General features: G+C 39.0%; 1 protein-coding gene across 1 annotated transcript in view; it reads right to left on the reverse strand.

Moving 5' to 3' along the window:
- Window positions 1-1,509: 1,509 nt before the first annotated feature.
- pot (papillote) overlaps window positions 1,510-14,917 on the reverse strand; it is a 16,343-nt gene continuing 2,935 nt past the window's right edge. The window contains exons 2-9 of the mRNA XM_068372323.1: window positions 14,166-14,400; window positions 13,669-13,811; window positions 7,680-8,856; window positions 7,163-7,563; window positions 6,167-6,313; window positions 5,537-5,671; window positions 4,695-4,971; window positions 1,510-3,892 (exon numbers count right to left, since the gene is read on the reverse strand). Of these exons, the coding sequence (XP_068228424.1) occupies window positions 3,491-3,892; window positions 4,695-4,971; window positions 5,537-5,671; window positions 6,167-6,313; window positions 7,163-7,563; window positions 7,680-8,856; window positions 13,669-13,811; window positions 14,166-14,400 (2,917 nt within the window). The 3' untranslated portion in view covers window positions 1,510-3,490. The remainder of the gene's footprint in view (window positions 3,893-4,694; window positions 4,972-5,536; window positions 5,672-6,166; window positions 6,314-7,162; window positions 7,564-7,679; window positions 8,857-13,668; window positions 13,812-14,165; window positions 14,401-14,917) is intronic.

The raw sequence follows: 14,917 nt of genomic DNA on the forward strand, positions 1-14,917 counted from the left end.
ATCGATTTATTGACGACAATGAAATTGAGGAAATCACTGTGCCTACACATGGTCAATGATTTTACTTCAATTTTCAGTTTGATTCATAACTTCGAGATGAAAGCATCTGTGGCTCTAGGAATAGTGCTTGCTCTAGACGAAATTTTATTGAAGACCCATCAATAAATATCAAAGGATCTTTGATCTTTCAATGAATTGATTCAATGAAATTGTTTCAATTAAATTGATATCAATGTCCCCAACACACGGTCAATTTCTCCATCAATTCATTGACGTCAATAAATTGATATCAATTAATTGACGAAAAAATTGATCGTGTGTAGGGGCCTTAAGACTATACAATGGTTTGATTTTGGATTGTCCCTCTCTTAGAAGAGTTTTTACCATAGCTAAAGAGTCTCTTCTACCCTTACCAAGAGGAAAGTAGTCACTGAACAACTACAGTGCAATAGTTAACTACTTGGGTGAAGAAGAATTGTTTGGAAGGCCATGTCTGAGGATTTTGTTCTGCAGTAGACTAGTAACAGGTGATGATGATAATTATTATAAGGGAATATATCTTCTAATACAATTCAGGATAATTTGCTGGAAGATTGCCAAGCTAAAACGACAGTGTAGGTCCTGTAGAGAGTGGGGTTTCCCTGCTGTATGGGACCGGAAAAGCAGCCGTCAAAGCAACGTAAGGAAAATGAAACAAAGGATCTGTCATTAGAAACTATTATGGCCTTTATTTAAAGCATTATTACACAACGTGTTTCCTATGCTTTTTTGGATTTTTTCTTGTTCCATTCTGATCAGGTACTCTGATGCTGACGAGTTATACAAATCTCATCACAATTCGAAGAAAAAGCTTGCGCTCAAAAACCCACAATCCAAGTCTGTATTTATATTGATGATCGTAATTGACTACCCATTTAGCTTTAATAAACACAAAATAGAGGAGATATATATATATATATATATATATATATATATATATATATATATATATATATATATATATATATATATATATATATATATATATATACTGTATATATACACATATGAATAAAAATGTGCATGGAACATGAAAGAAGCAATTATCTTAGAATTTTGAAACTCGTTGAGAGAAACCACATCTTGGTAAAGTCAAATAAAATCTCTCCATATATTTAACAACAAATAACCAATATATGTTTAATGAATTAACTTATAACAAGTAAAAAACAATTTCGTTTTATTGCACAAGGAATTGTTTAAATCCTCTTCAGTCTACTATTTTTTTTAACAAAATGATTTTAATTTTTTTACATTTTCTTCCTTACATTACTAAATGAGGAGCACCATTATAATACAGTTCATTTCAGGTCAGTACCTGTATCAGACACGTCAGACGAACTCTAGCTGTCTTGATCATCCAATATGCAAGATTAAAAGCTTTTAAACAGAAAATTGAGGTTAGTAACATTATATTTACTTTGTTAATTCCCCTCACATTCAGGGGGCTATGTATCAAAAGAAAAAAAAATTACGTGGCTTGTACGTAAACAAAAATGTAATTAAAATGAATGCTATACTTTTCCATCTTTATAGCAGAGCATTTTAACTGTTCCCACCATGACCTTGTTACCCGAGCATTTATTCGAGGGACTGAAACATACATCAGGAAAGATATGACGAACTTGCTTAAATTTTAAAGAAAGAATATATAAAAAAACTAATTTTGTTCACCTAAGTGTTAAAGGTTCTATTAAGTCTTTAAAAGAAATGGCAAACCCTATTGGTCTTGCTTAGATTTTACAAAATGAAATAATAACTGTTTGATCCAGATTATAAAAAAGAAAATAACTAATTTTATTCATCTAACTGTTAAAAGGTATATTAAGTCTTTAAAAGAAATGGCAAACACTATAGGGGTGCTCAAATTTTACAGGAAGAGGTGATAACTGTTGGATCCGGAATATAGAAAAAAATAACTAATTTTCTTCATATAAGTGTTAAAGGTTCCACTAAGTCTTTTGAATAAATGACCAGCACTTTTGGCTTGCTTAGATTTTACAAAAAGAGGTGATAACTGTTTGATCCAGAATATAACAAAAAATTAACTAATTTTCTTCATATAACTGTTAAAACTTCTACTAAGTCTTTAAAATAAATAACAAACACTATTGGACTGCAAGAACTGAAATAATCTAAAATATTGCATATGACTAATGCATAGTATCATCATTAATCATTATAATTTTTTACAAAGATGTCTATTTTTCATTTCCTTATACACTTTCTAACCATAGAAATCCCGTTCATGGCCACCATAGAACTGGTGCTATGAATTCTTGCATTGAGCAGTTCGTTTTCCCTCAGTTGTGAAGCGGCAGTCCTAGCCCCCCCTCACTGGCAATTGCCACAGGTCAGCCCTGCACAGAATGACTAGGAGCTTATTGCTGTGAGGACCTATATGTGTGTCTATTGTTGATATCATTGCCACAGTATTGTATGAATAGATTCCTTCAACCGTGGATAGCCCTCATTTCATAGTTCTTCCTCGAGTGTGCTTTATTGACCACGTAGAATCTTCTTTCCTACCGTTATCCTTAAATTAAGGGGTCGGTTGCCATATCGAATGTTCTTTCCGACCGTTATCCCTAAATTAAGGGGTCGGTTGCCACATCGAATGTTCTCTCCGACCGTTATCCCTAAATTAAGAGGTCGGTTGCTACATCGAATCTTCTTTCCTACCGTTATCCCTAAATTAAGGAGTCGGTTACTACATCGAATCTTCTTTCCCACCGTTATCCCTAAATTAAGGGGTCGGTTACCAGATGCTCCCTCTCCAATGCCTTCTGTCAAAGGCACATCGATTGGGAGCTTTCAACAGACACAATATTCTGACCTTCCTAGATGCGAGGGGGTTGATAAGATTGCTGCTTTAAAATGTCCCTCTTGGATTAGTAGGCAAAACTCACAAGCGCTGAAGGCAAGTGACTCTTCAAAATCTAGCATTTATTTGCATATTCCACCTTCAACTTTAAGGCGCAGGATGGCCTCCTTCCAAGCGCTAGGCATAAACACACACACACACATACACACACATTACACTGAATAAGTTAGTCACATATTGCTTATGAACCCTCTTGCATGTCAAATGTTAATGTATTAGCAAGGTACACTTGCTGCTTATGGCAGCTAACTGTTAAACAGTAGTGTCCAGGTCACTACAGAGTTAATATCATCCAGGCTTCTAAACCTTGGAATTATCATATCATATGTATATATATATATATATATATATACTTAAGGAGTCCTTTAGCTGCATTCAATTAGTATGGCTTTGCTGTTATTTGTTATGTTCCACCATATGCTACTTGAGAAGATATATTTGTCACAGCATTCCTAGGCAAAATAGAAAAAAATAATAATCATGCAATTTGCGGGTTCATTCGAAGGCACTTGGGTGATTTTTTTGTTCATTTTTTTGCTTTAAGCTGATCAAACGCATAAGACTGATCTAGTGTTTGCGAGCCCACCCAGAAACTTCAGTTTCAGCTACCGAATACATTTCTTCTCGACCTGAATGAGTGGAACGATCTGATCGGTGGTCAATTCGGCGTTGCTGATGGCGAGAGCTGGTCTCAGCTCGAAGAATGTAACCTCCTTCCACCACGTCGGCAGTGGCGTAAGGACGACCAAATTCCTGGTTGCTGTAGTCGTGCTCATGGTAGTCACGGTACTCGTGATGCTGGAACCTAGCCACAGCACGAGGAGAAGCTTCAGGGGAGTGATCGGGTGAAGTCATGACGTCACTGAAGTGGGGAGGCTCCTCGAAGAACTCGGATGTCGAGCGCTCAAGCTGCCTACGTTTGCTGTCGCCAGATGAGGCAGATACGTGAGAATACCTGTCGATCGGTTCCTGGATGGGATAAAAGATCATTAATACTGGACTCTGAAAATTTCTTTTACTAATAAGACTAAAAAATATTCTAACAAAGTTCTTAAACAATGTAGGTTACTATTTAAGATTGAAACAATGAAGGAAGGAAACAAATTTCCTCGCTATTTGTAAATTAACTTATGAAAATTAATATCAGAGTATTTTTATGATAAAAAATATCATCTTAAAGTCTTTGACATCCCAAGGTATCTGGTTCTTTGATACCCTAAAAGGCTGCATTACAAATACATGTAAACTAATAGCATATATCAGACCCTCATCGGACTACATTACAAATACAGGCAAACAAAAAGTATATACCAGACCTCCAAATGGTTGCATTGCAAATGCATGTAAACAAACAGCATATATTAGACACTCCAAAGGGTTGCATTGAAAATACATGCAAACATATAGCATATACCAGCACAAAGGTCACCAGGTAATAGCTTTTTGTGACTTGAATCCATCGAAGGGTAGAGTTGTTGGTTAATACAATTCGCTTGCTGGTCAGGTTTTGATATTTAAAAATTTTGAGGTAATATATTCCTATAGATGATGAATGGAGAAGCATTGATATATATATATATATATATATATATATATATATATATATATATATATATATATATATATATATATATATATATATATGTATATATATATATATATATATATATATATATATATATATATATATATATATATATATAGATTATGTGTTTAGGTCTTTACGATAAGAAAATACCTCCCAAAATCTGAAAGGTCATAATTGACTTACATGGTGTCTCCAGTCCTCTGTGAACTCCGATGCAGATCGGGCAAGCGACCTTCCAGTCCTGGAAGACATGCGATCATCAAAGTCAGTATCGGGATATTCATCATCATGCAGAACAGGCACAGTGTACGTCATCTCCGGCTGAGATCGATCCGCAATGGAACGGGCGCCGCTGGCCAAGCTGGGTCCGCTTGCTTCGCTCCAGGTGTCCACACCGCGGGCAAAGTTCACTTCTGTTTCAGTCACTGAGCGGACGTCAATTCCAGAGTGGATGCTGGACCTACAAGAGCAGATGATTGGTAATGGGAATCTTTCGTCTCTTCACTGTATGGCAGTTTCAAAGGTTACGTGATTGTATACTTGGACTTTCAAAATGATTGTAAATCCTTTGCGCTAAGAATAGAATGACCAAGGTGTTGGAGAACACAATATATAACTAGGGAATTGGTGAAGACAATATATGACTAAGGAGTTCGAAAAGACAAAATATGACTAAAGACTTGGAGAAGACAAAATATGACTGAGGAGTTGGAAAAGACAAAATATGACTAATGAGTTGCAGAAGACATAATATGACTAAGGAGTTGGAGAAGACAAAGAATATAAACAACCTCTAATAGTTGTCCTTTACTAAACTCCATCAGGAAGGAGAATGGCGTGAGAGCACTCCTTAAAGTTTGAAAAATTCCACATTTTCTCAAGTCAGAATGATATTCTAAATTTTTCCTATTAACTCTATCACAAATATCAATATGAACATGGATGCAAACCTCAATACACAAAGCAGGAACACAAAACAGAAGACTGGAACTTAGTAGTTATTACAATTTGAGATTGATACTTACTTCGATGATCTTCGAGAGCGAGCCGAAGGAGGGCCCGGACGACGCATGATTACAGGGTTACCCTCAGAGTCATACTCGTACAGAGGTGGAAGCGAAGGGCGGCGCCCACTGGGAGCGCTTTCATTCTTGCGATATCTGGAACAAAAATAGTTATTCTGTTATTTTATTCATACAAAGATAAAATTCAATTTCAGAAATAGGAACTACAGTACAACTTCATTTAATTGATGCCGTTTTCTTCTTAACTGGGTTACTTTTCTGCTTAAGGGGAGTGCCTTTGATTATCTGGGCTGAAATATTTGTTGAAATTTTACCCGATTCAAACAGGATTCGCAGAATTGAAAATGATTTTATGGTAGAAGTAATTGAGTAATAGAACTCTCATACCAGTAAAAATGACCTTGGCATGGTCCTGAAACTATGATATGATTATTTTAACTATCATTATTATTACTATTTTAATCATTTTATTAACCATTATTGATAATACAGCATATTTTCTATTAGGTGTCTGCTTTTGCAACAAATATAAATATTTTAATCAGTAATAGCCTCCCGGTGTGTAACTTCGCTATTTGGTCTCGATTATAAACAGTGCCATTGAAGAAATATTCAATTTATATTACTGACCTTCGCCCATCCCTTGACGGGAGACTTTCTGTGTCGGAGGCAGAAGGAGCTTCTGAAGAAGAGTCGATGCGGTCGTGGGGCATACCTGGAGGTGACAGAATCCTAATGATGACGTCCCACTTCTTAGGTTCGAACAGTTTCTCGTATCTGAAATGGAGATAATGATAAGCAGCCATAAAAAGGGTGTAGATACAGCCTACAAGTCTAAGGCGATGGCTAAGGCGGCATGGGGAAAGCTCTCTCCTACTAAAAGAGGGGGGAGATCCCCAGCCTACTCAACATCTAGGGCTAAAGACGCTCAAGCTGGCAAGTCTGGAAAATATGGCAATGTGGTACCACTCGAGCCAGGGAAATTCCAACCGAGCAAAGGAGCTGAAGCTCCACAGCAAGAGGCATATCACCATAGATGTATGGTGATATCATGTCCATATGCTAGAATGCTGAATCTCTTGTGTTCATTAAAGTTTTTAAAGCCATAGTAAGTATTTCATCCTAAAATTCATACAGAATTACCAACTTATTTCTTGTGGTTTGCTTTTGCATAGCTTGACATTATTCAAAGCTTAATAAATCATTCAGAAGTTAACTACGTTAAAGGAAAAGTTAACATATTCATACTAAGTTTTACATAAATATTTCATTGGATGAAAGAATTGACTAGATTTACAGGATCTTGAGCTTATGATGTTGATGTAAAAGATTTTCGTCTAAGAAATCTTGTATAAATGATAATTAACTGAATAAAAATAAAGAACTTAATCTATTTTCACCCTTTCACTGCCATTAGTGACTTAATCAAAATTCGAAAGAGGGCTGAATCTTTTAAAATCACCTAAACCATAGCAATTTGGTAAACATTGGAAAGGTCTTGATGAGATCTTTCCAATAAATATCCACAATCTATGGTTTGTGTGGTCTTGAAAAAAAATTGCTACATCAGAAGTTTTGTTGACTTCACCACTAGCAGTGAAAAGCTTATTGGTCCTTAAAATGTACCTCTGATCATGACGGATACGCTCGTAATCTTCCCTGACAGTGGCGTAAGTCAACATTGTTCGTAAGGTCGATTCGGTGCTAATGATCTGCCTCCATTTCTCCCTGTCCTCTTTGGTCAGAACATATTGCACAGCTTCCTCTGTTGGTGGAGGTTCTAGTACACGAAGTAACACATTCCAGTTAGGAGGATGGGGATGTTCAAGGGCCTCTACTTCTATCTGGCTCAAATGATCTTCATCGGCTTGATACAAATGCTGACGGAACACATCTGAACCAGGTTCACTGTAACCTTCCCATTCTGGGCCGGAAGATTCAACTTCGTCAGCATATTTAGGTCCAGGGTAATGACGAATGGCAACATTCCACTTAGGTGGTGGCAGGGCCTTGGGCTTAACATGGTACTAGGGGGAAGAGAGAAATGAAAATGCTTTAATTACAAATTGTTAGAAAGTTACAGTTAAGACTCTTTTAATCTGTTTGAATAAATACCAAGACAAGAAAAAGAAGTGGGCCTTACCTTCTTGATGAAGCGACGGTGGCGTTCTATATCCTCAGTGGTATGAGTTTCAGTGATAGTAGATACATGACGATCATCAACAATGTGGCTGGTGATTTCAGGTTGTCTTGGTACAACTGCAAGCTCCTCTATAATCTCTATAGGTTCAGCAGCTTCTGAAGGATATTCTGACTCAGGTTCTGAGGGTGGACGTCTAACCATATACCGCCTTCCTGTACGTTCAACAGTTTCCTGAATGTCTGTAGTTTCAGTTGTGATATTTTCAACGTTTTCAATAAGACGAAGGTCTCGTCGTACAGGAGGAGCACGCATATCAACGTGAAGGTCGTGTTCAGATACAGACCGTGCGACCGAACTGTATTCGGAAGGCGGTGGTGGTGGAATAGGGATTTCTTGAGTTCTTCTTTGTACAAGAGCATACTCAGGAGGTGGAATAATGTGAGGTGGGGGAATCAAATCCTCAGCATCTGACACAAGAAGAGCATGCTCAGAACCAGGTATACTTTCAGCACGGAAACTCTCATCTCTCTCAAGAATAGTTGTCAGAGATTGGGCGTGAGCGAGCATGACAGGGTAATCAGGCTCAGGAGTCTTTGGAGGAGTCCTTGGAGGTGTTGGAGCACGTTTCACCCTCACCATGAAGGATGGCATTGTTGGTTTAATCACCTGAGCAGCAGTTATCATCTCGGCGTCACTTTGCAGCATAGCATCTGAGTAAACTGAAGATAATCTGTCCTCTTCCATGATAAAAGCTTGGTTAGAGAAAGCTTGGATGGTTTCTTCTTGCATACGTGCAGAGGCTTCAGAGGACCTACGCTCAATGATATCTAGCTCTTCCACTTCTGATCCACTTGATGGTGGATCCGAGGGATAATCAGATGGCAGAGTATCTGGCTGAGACACAAGAGCAGTGTCAGAGTCTGATGTAGATGTGGCGTGGGCTCTAGGAATCTTGACACCATCGAAGAGCAGAGATCCAGAAACTTTAGTGATATCTGATGGCGCTCCAAGAGACATTGGTCGTCTCCTAACAAGCTTGATGTTGCGCTTCTTCAGGCAGGTGTATGAGCATGCCATCCCAACTAACAAAAGTGCCAAGAACAAAATGGCACAGATGATAAGTAGAATCTCCACTTCGCCTACAGGTGGTGCGACAGCTGATGTAACTGGCGGAGCACTAAAAGAAAAGATTAATAATGTAGTTTAGTATCATTAACCATTTATTACAATAAGGATAACATTTCTGTATGGATAGTGGCACATACAGACTTTAGCAGAGATGACCTCTTATAAAGCATGAATACAATCCCTTCTTCCTAATAAAAATTCAATTTTAGAAACGGTAAGACTTGATTTAATTGCTTTTGTTCACGATTAGGATACAAATGTGCATTCCCTTTCAATTTGATATTGAAGACGTATAGTTTCATATTAGATGCCTATCTGTTTTGGGAATATAAGCAATATGTTTTCCTCAAGCTGTTATGATATTAAATGGACGAAGTACTGTACAATTATGAGAAAAAAAGCAATATGGATGGAAAAAGGCAACTAAAATATCCTATGTTGCACATTTTGAGATCTGTTTTCAATATGAATATGTTATCTTTCAAGAATAGGGATGCATTTTATGACATGAATTCAATATATCGTTGGTATAACGAAGAAATATATACACAAAATCATAACAATTAAAAAAAACAAGATGTGTAAGTCATTCTTTTGAGCGGTGATGTTAAAAGTACCTCTGCCTTGCAATGAAATCTATTACCATCTATTCTGAATTACAACAAAAGTATTACCCAAGGTACTGCTGTATATAGATTGGCCATTTTCATTTAAGAAGCTTAGCTATAATTCAAGGTCTGCTCTGATTTTGTGTATTTTGTTTCCTAAATTTCTGAATGAAGGATAACATTTGACTTTCTCCACCATTAACATAATCCGACGAGTGAAAATGAATCTGGTAGCTTTTTTTTTTTAATGATGAAAAAGATTGTTTTTGACTTACATGATGGGATAGATGGGACAGGGAATAAAGTTTGCTTTTGACTTACATGATGGGTACAGGAGGAGAGGGAGACAAAGTTTGCTTTTGACTTATATGATAGGTACAGGAGGAGAAGGGTACAAAATTTGCTTTTGACTTACATGATGGGTACAGGAGGAGAAGGGGACAAAGATTGCTTTTGACTTACATGATGGGTAGAGGAGGAGAAGGAGACAAAGATTGCTTTTGACTTACATGATGGGTAGAGGAGGAGAAGGGGACAAAGATTGCTTTTGACTTACAAGATGGGTACAGGAGGAGAAGGGGACAAAGATTGCTTTTGACCTACATGATGGATAGAGGAGGAGAAGGAGACAAAGATTGCTTTTGACTTACATAATGGATAGAAGAAGAGAAGGGGACAAAGATTGCTTTTGACTTACATAATGGATAGAAGAAGAGAAGGGGACAAAGATTGCTTTTGACTTACATGATGTGTAGAGGAGGAGAAGGGGACAAAGATTGCTTTTGACTTACATGATGGGTAGAGGAGGAGAAGGGGACAAAGATTGCTTTTGACTTACATGATGGGTAGAGGAGGAGAAGGGGACAAAGATTGCTTTTGACCTACATGATGGATAGAGGAGGAGAAGGAGACAAAGATTGCTTTTGACTTACATAATGGATAGAAGAAGAGAAGGGGACAAAGATTGCTTTTGACTTACATAATGGATAGAAGAAGAGAAGGGGACAAAGATTGCTTTTGACTTACATGATGGGTAGAGGAGGAGAAGGGGACAAAGATTGCTTTTGACTTACATGATGGGTAGAGGAGGAGAAGGGGACAAAGATTGCTTTTGACTTACAAGATGGATACAGGAGGAGAAGGGGACAAAGATTGCTTTTGACCTACATGATGGATAGAGGAGGAGAAGGAGACAAAGATTGCTTTTGACTTACATAATGGATAGAAGAAGAGAAGGGGACAAAGATTGCTTTTGACTTACATAATGGATAGAAGAAGAGAAGGGGACAAATATTGCTTTTGACTTACATGATGTGTAGAGGAGGAGGAGACAAAGGTTGCTTTTGACTTGCATGATGGATAAAGGAGGAGAAGGGGAAAAAGTTTTCTTTTGACTTATATGATGTGTAGAGGAGGAGAAGGGGATAAAGTTTGTTTTTGACTTACATGATGGGGAGAGATGAGACAGGGAACAAAGTTTGGTTTTGACTTACATGATGGGTACAGGAGGAGAAGGGAACAAAGTTTGCTTTTGACTTACATGATGGGTACAGGAGGAGAGGGAGACAAAGTTTGCTTTTGACTTACATGATGGGTACAGGAGGAGAAGGGGACAAAGATTGTTTTTAACTTACATGATGGGTTTAGGAGGAGAAGGGGACAAAGTTTGGTTTTGACTTACATGATGGGTACAGGAGGAGAAGGGAATAAAGTTTGCTTTTGACTTACATGATGGGTACAGGAGGAGAGGGAGACAAAGCTTGCTTTTGACTTACATGATGGGTACAGGAGGAGAAGGGGACAAAGTTTGGTTTTGACTTACATGATGGGTACAGGAGGAGAAGGGAACAAAGTTTGCTTTTGACTTACATGATGGGTACAGGAGGAGAAGGGGACAAAGATTGCTTTTGACTTACATGATGGGTACAGGAGGAGAAGGGAACAAAGTTTGCTTTTGACTTACATGATGGGTACAGGAGGAGAAGGGGACAAAGTTTGGTTTTGACTTACATGATGGGTACAGGAGGAGAAGGGAACAAAGTTTGCTTTTGACTTACATGATGGGTACAGGAGGAGAAGGGGACAAAGACTGCTTTTGACTTACATGATGGGTACAGGAGGAGAAGGGGACAAAGATTGCCTTTGACCTACATAATGGGTACAGGAGGAGAAGGGAACAAAGACTGCTTTTGACTTACATGATGGGTAGAGGAGGAGAAGGGGACAAAGACTGCTTTTAACTTATATGATGGGTGAAGGAGGGGCAGGGGACACAGATCGCTTTTGACTTGCATGATGGGTAGAGGAGGAGAAGGGGACAAAGTTTGCTTTTGACTTACATGATGGGTAGAGGAGAAGGGGACAAAGATTGCTTTTGACTTACATGATGGGTACAGGAGGAGAAGGGGACAAAGTTTGGTTTTGACTTACATGATGGGTACAGGAGGAGAAGGGAACAAAGTTTGCTTTTGACTTACATGATGGGTACAGGAGGAGAAGGGGACAAAGATTGCTTTTGACTTACATGATGGGTACAGGAGGAGAAGGGAACAAAGTTTGCTTTTGACTTACATGATGGGTACAGGAGGAGAAGGGGACAAAGTTTGGTTTTGACTTACATGATGGGTACAGGAGGAGAAGGGAACAAAGTTTGCTTTTGACTTACATGATGGGTACAGGAGGAGAAGGGGACAAAGACTGCTTTTGACTTACATGATGGGTACAGGAGGAGAAGGGGACAAAGATTGCCTTTGACCTACATAATGGGTACAGGAGGAGAAGGGAACAAAGACTGCTTTTGACTTACATGATGGGTAGAGGAGGAGAAGGGGACAAAGACTGCTTTTAACTTATATGATGGGTGAAGGAGGGGCAGGGGACACAGATCGCTTTTGACTTGCATGATGGGTAGAGGAGGAGAAGGGGACAAAGTTTGCTTTTGACTTACATGATGGGTAGAGGAGAAGGGGACAAAGATTGCTTTTGACTTACATGATGGGTACAGGAGGAGAAGGGGACAAAGTTTGGTTTTGACTTACATGATGGGTACAGGAGGAGAAGGGAACAAAGTTTGCTTTTGACTTACATGATGGGTACAGGAGGAGAAGGGGACAAAGATTGCTTTTGACTTACATGATGGGTACAGGAGGAGAAGGGAACAAAGTTTGCTTTTGACTTACATGATGGGTACAGGAGGAGAAGGGGACAAAGTTTGGTTTTGACTTACATGATGGGTACAGGAGGAGAAGGGAACAAAGTTTGCTTTTGACTTACATGATGGGTACAGGAGGAGAAGGGGACAAAGACTGCTTTTGACTTACATGATGGGTACAGGAGGAGAAGGGGACAAAGATTGCCTTTGACCTACATAATGGGTACAGGAGGAGAAGGGAACAAAGACTGCTTTTGACTTACATGATGGGTAGAGGAGGAGAAGGGGACAAAGACTGCTTTTGACTTACATGATGGGTGAAGGAGGGGCAGGGGACACAGATCGCTTTTGACTTGCATGATGGGTAGAGGAGGAGAAGGGGACAAAGTTTGCTTTTGACTTACATGATGGGTAGAGGAGAAGGGGACAAAGATTGCTTTTGACTTACATGATGGGTACAGGAAGAGAGGGGCAAAAAGTTTGCTTTTGACTTCATGATGGGTAAAGGAGGAGAAGGAGACAAAGATCGCTTTTGACTTACATGATGGGTAGAGGAGAAGAAGGGGACAAAGATTGCCTTTGACTTACATGATGGGTACAGGAGGAGAAGGGGACAAAGATTGCTTTTGACTTACATAAGGGGTACAGGAGAAGGGAACAAAGATTGCGTTTGACTTACGTGATGGGTACAGGAGGAGAAGGGGACAAAGATTGTTTCTGACTTACATGATGAGTACAGGAGGAGAAAGGGACAAAGATTGTTTTTGACTTACATGATGCATACAGGAGGAGAAGGGGACAAAGTTTGCTTTTGACTTACATGATGCATACAGGAGGAGAAGGGGACAAAGTTTGCTTTTGACTTACATGATGGGTACAGGAGGAGAAGGAGACAAAGATTGTTTTTGACTTACATGATGCATACAGGAGGAGAAGGGGACAAAGATTGCTTTTGACTTACATGATGGGTACAGGAGGAGAAGGAGACAAAGTTTGCTTTTGACTTACATGATGCATACAGGAGGAGAAGGGGACAAAGTTTGCTTTTGACTTACATGATGGGTACAGGAGGAGAAGGGGACAAAGATTGCTTTTGACTTACATGATGCGTACAGGAGGGAGAGGGGGAGGTATAACTTCGGGACTTGGGTATCGACAGATTATGGTCTTGACTTCATCCCCTTCCAGTTCCAGTCCTGGATGGAAGCGGACGATGATGTTATTGACGAACACGCGGCGTTCGACCTGGAAGGAAAATCAGGATGAAGGCGAAAAGTTGAAAGTGGAAAATGCATCACCGTATTCATAGGTGATCTAGAATGATTCTTTAAAATTTTCAAGAAATATACTAAGGAAAAAAATCACGAGTCTTTTAAAATGGAACTATTTTCGTTATAGCAAATTGTGTCATTACAACTACTACTACTATTACTACTACTACAACTACTACTACTCCTACTAATCTTACTACTACTACTACTACTACTACTACTACTACTACTACTACTACTACTACTAATAATAATAATAATAATAATAATAATAATAATAATAATGTTTGCAATTCTTGTGAAGAGAACATGAATTTGAGTCACTTACCCTGTTGGTTCCACAACCCTTGAGTGGCAGGTCCAGGTGATATTTCGTCTTTCCATTTCCTTGGACTCGACAAGCCGAGCTCCTCGAACCATTTGGATAGATGAGGCCAAAGAAGGGTTCGTTAAACTCGACATCGACAAGCATGGATCCCGAAGCACAGTTCAATGTTGTGGTGGTTCGATTAGTATAGATTTTCGGTCCAATTTTGTCCAAGTCTCTCGAAGCTCCACCGATTCTGTTTTAAGAGAATAGTTTATGTGAGGTATACTTACAGTTTTTAAATGTTTTTTAAAGGTTGCTCATGAATGGCAGATGTAAGGGACAACATTTCCATAGCAAGCAAGACAGTGCCCTAGAGAACGACCATATTTTACCGATTCTGTTTTAGGAGAATAGTTTATGTGAGGTATATTTACAGGTTTTAAATGTTTTTTAAAGGTTGCTCATGACTGGCGGATGCAAGGGACAGCTATATTTCTCTAGCAAGCAGGACAATGCCCTAGAGAATGACCATATTTTGCATATGATCAGCGCCCAAGTCCCCTCTCCACCCAAGCTAGGACAATGACCTAGAAACTGATCATATTTTGCATTTGATCAGCGCCCAAGTCCCCTCTCCACCCAAGCTAGGACAATGACCTAGAAACTGATCATATTTTACATTTGATCAGCGCCCAAGTCCCCTCTCCACCCAAGCTAGGACAATGACCTAGAAACTGATCATATTTTACATATGATCAGCACCAAAGTCC

This window comes from Palaemon carinicauda, chromosome 4, assembly GCF_036898095.1.
Source record: "Palaemon carinicauda isolate YSFRI2023 chromosome 4, ASM3689809v2, whole genome shotgun sequence".
NCBI classification, from domain to species: domain Eukaryota; kingdom Metazoa; phylum Arthropoda; class Malacostraca; order Decapoda; family Palaemonidae; genus Palaemon; species Palaemon carinicauda.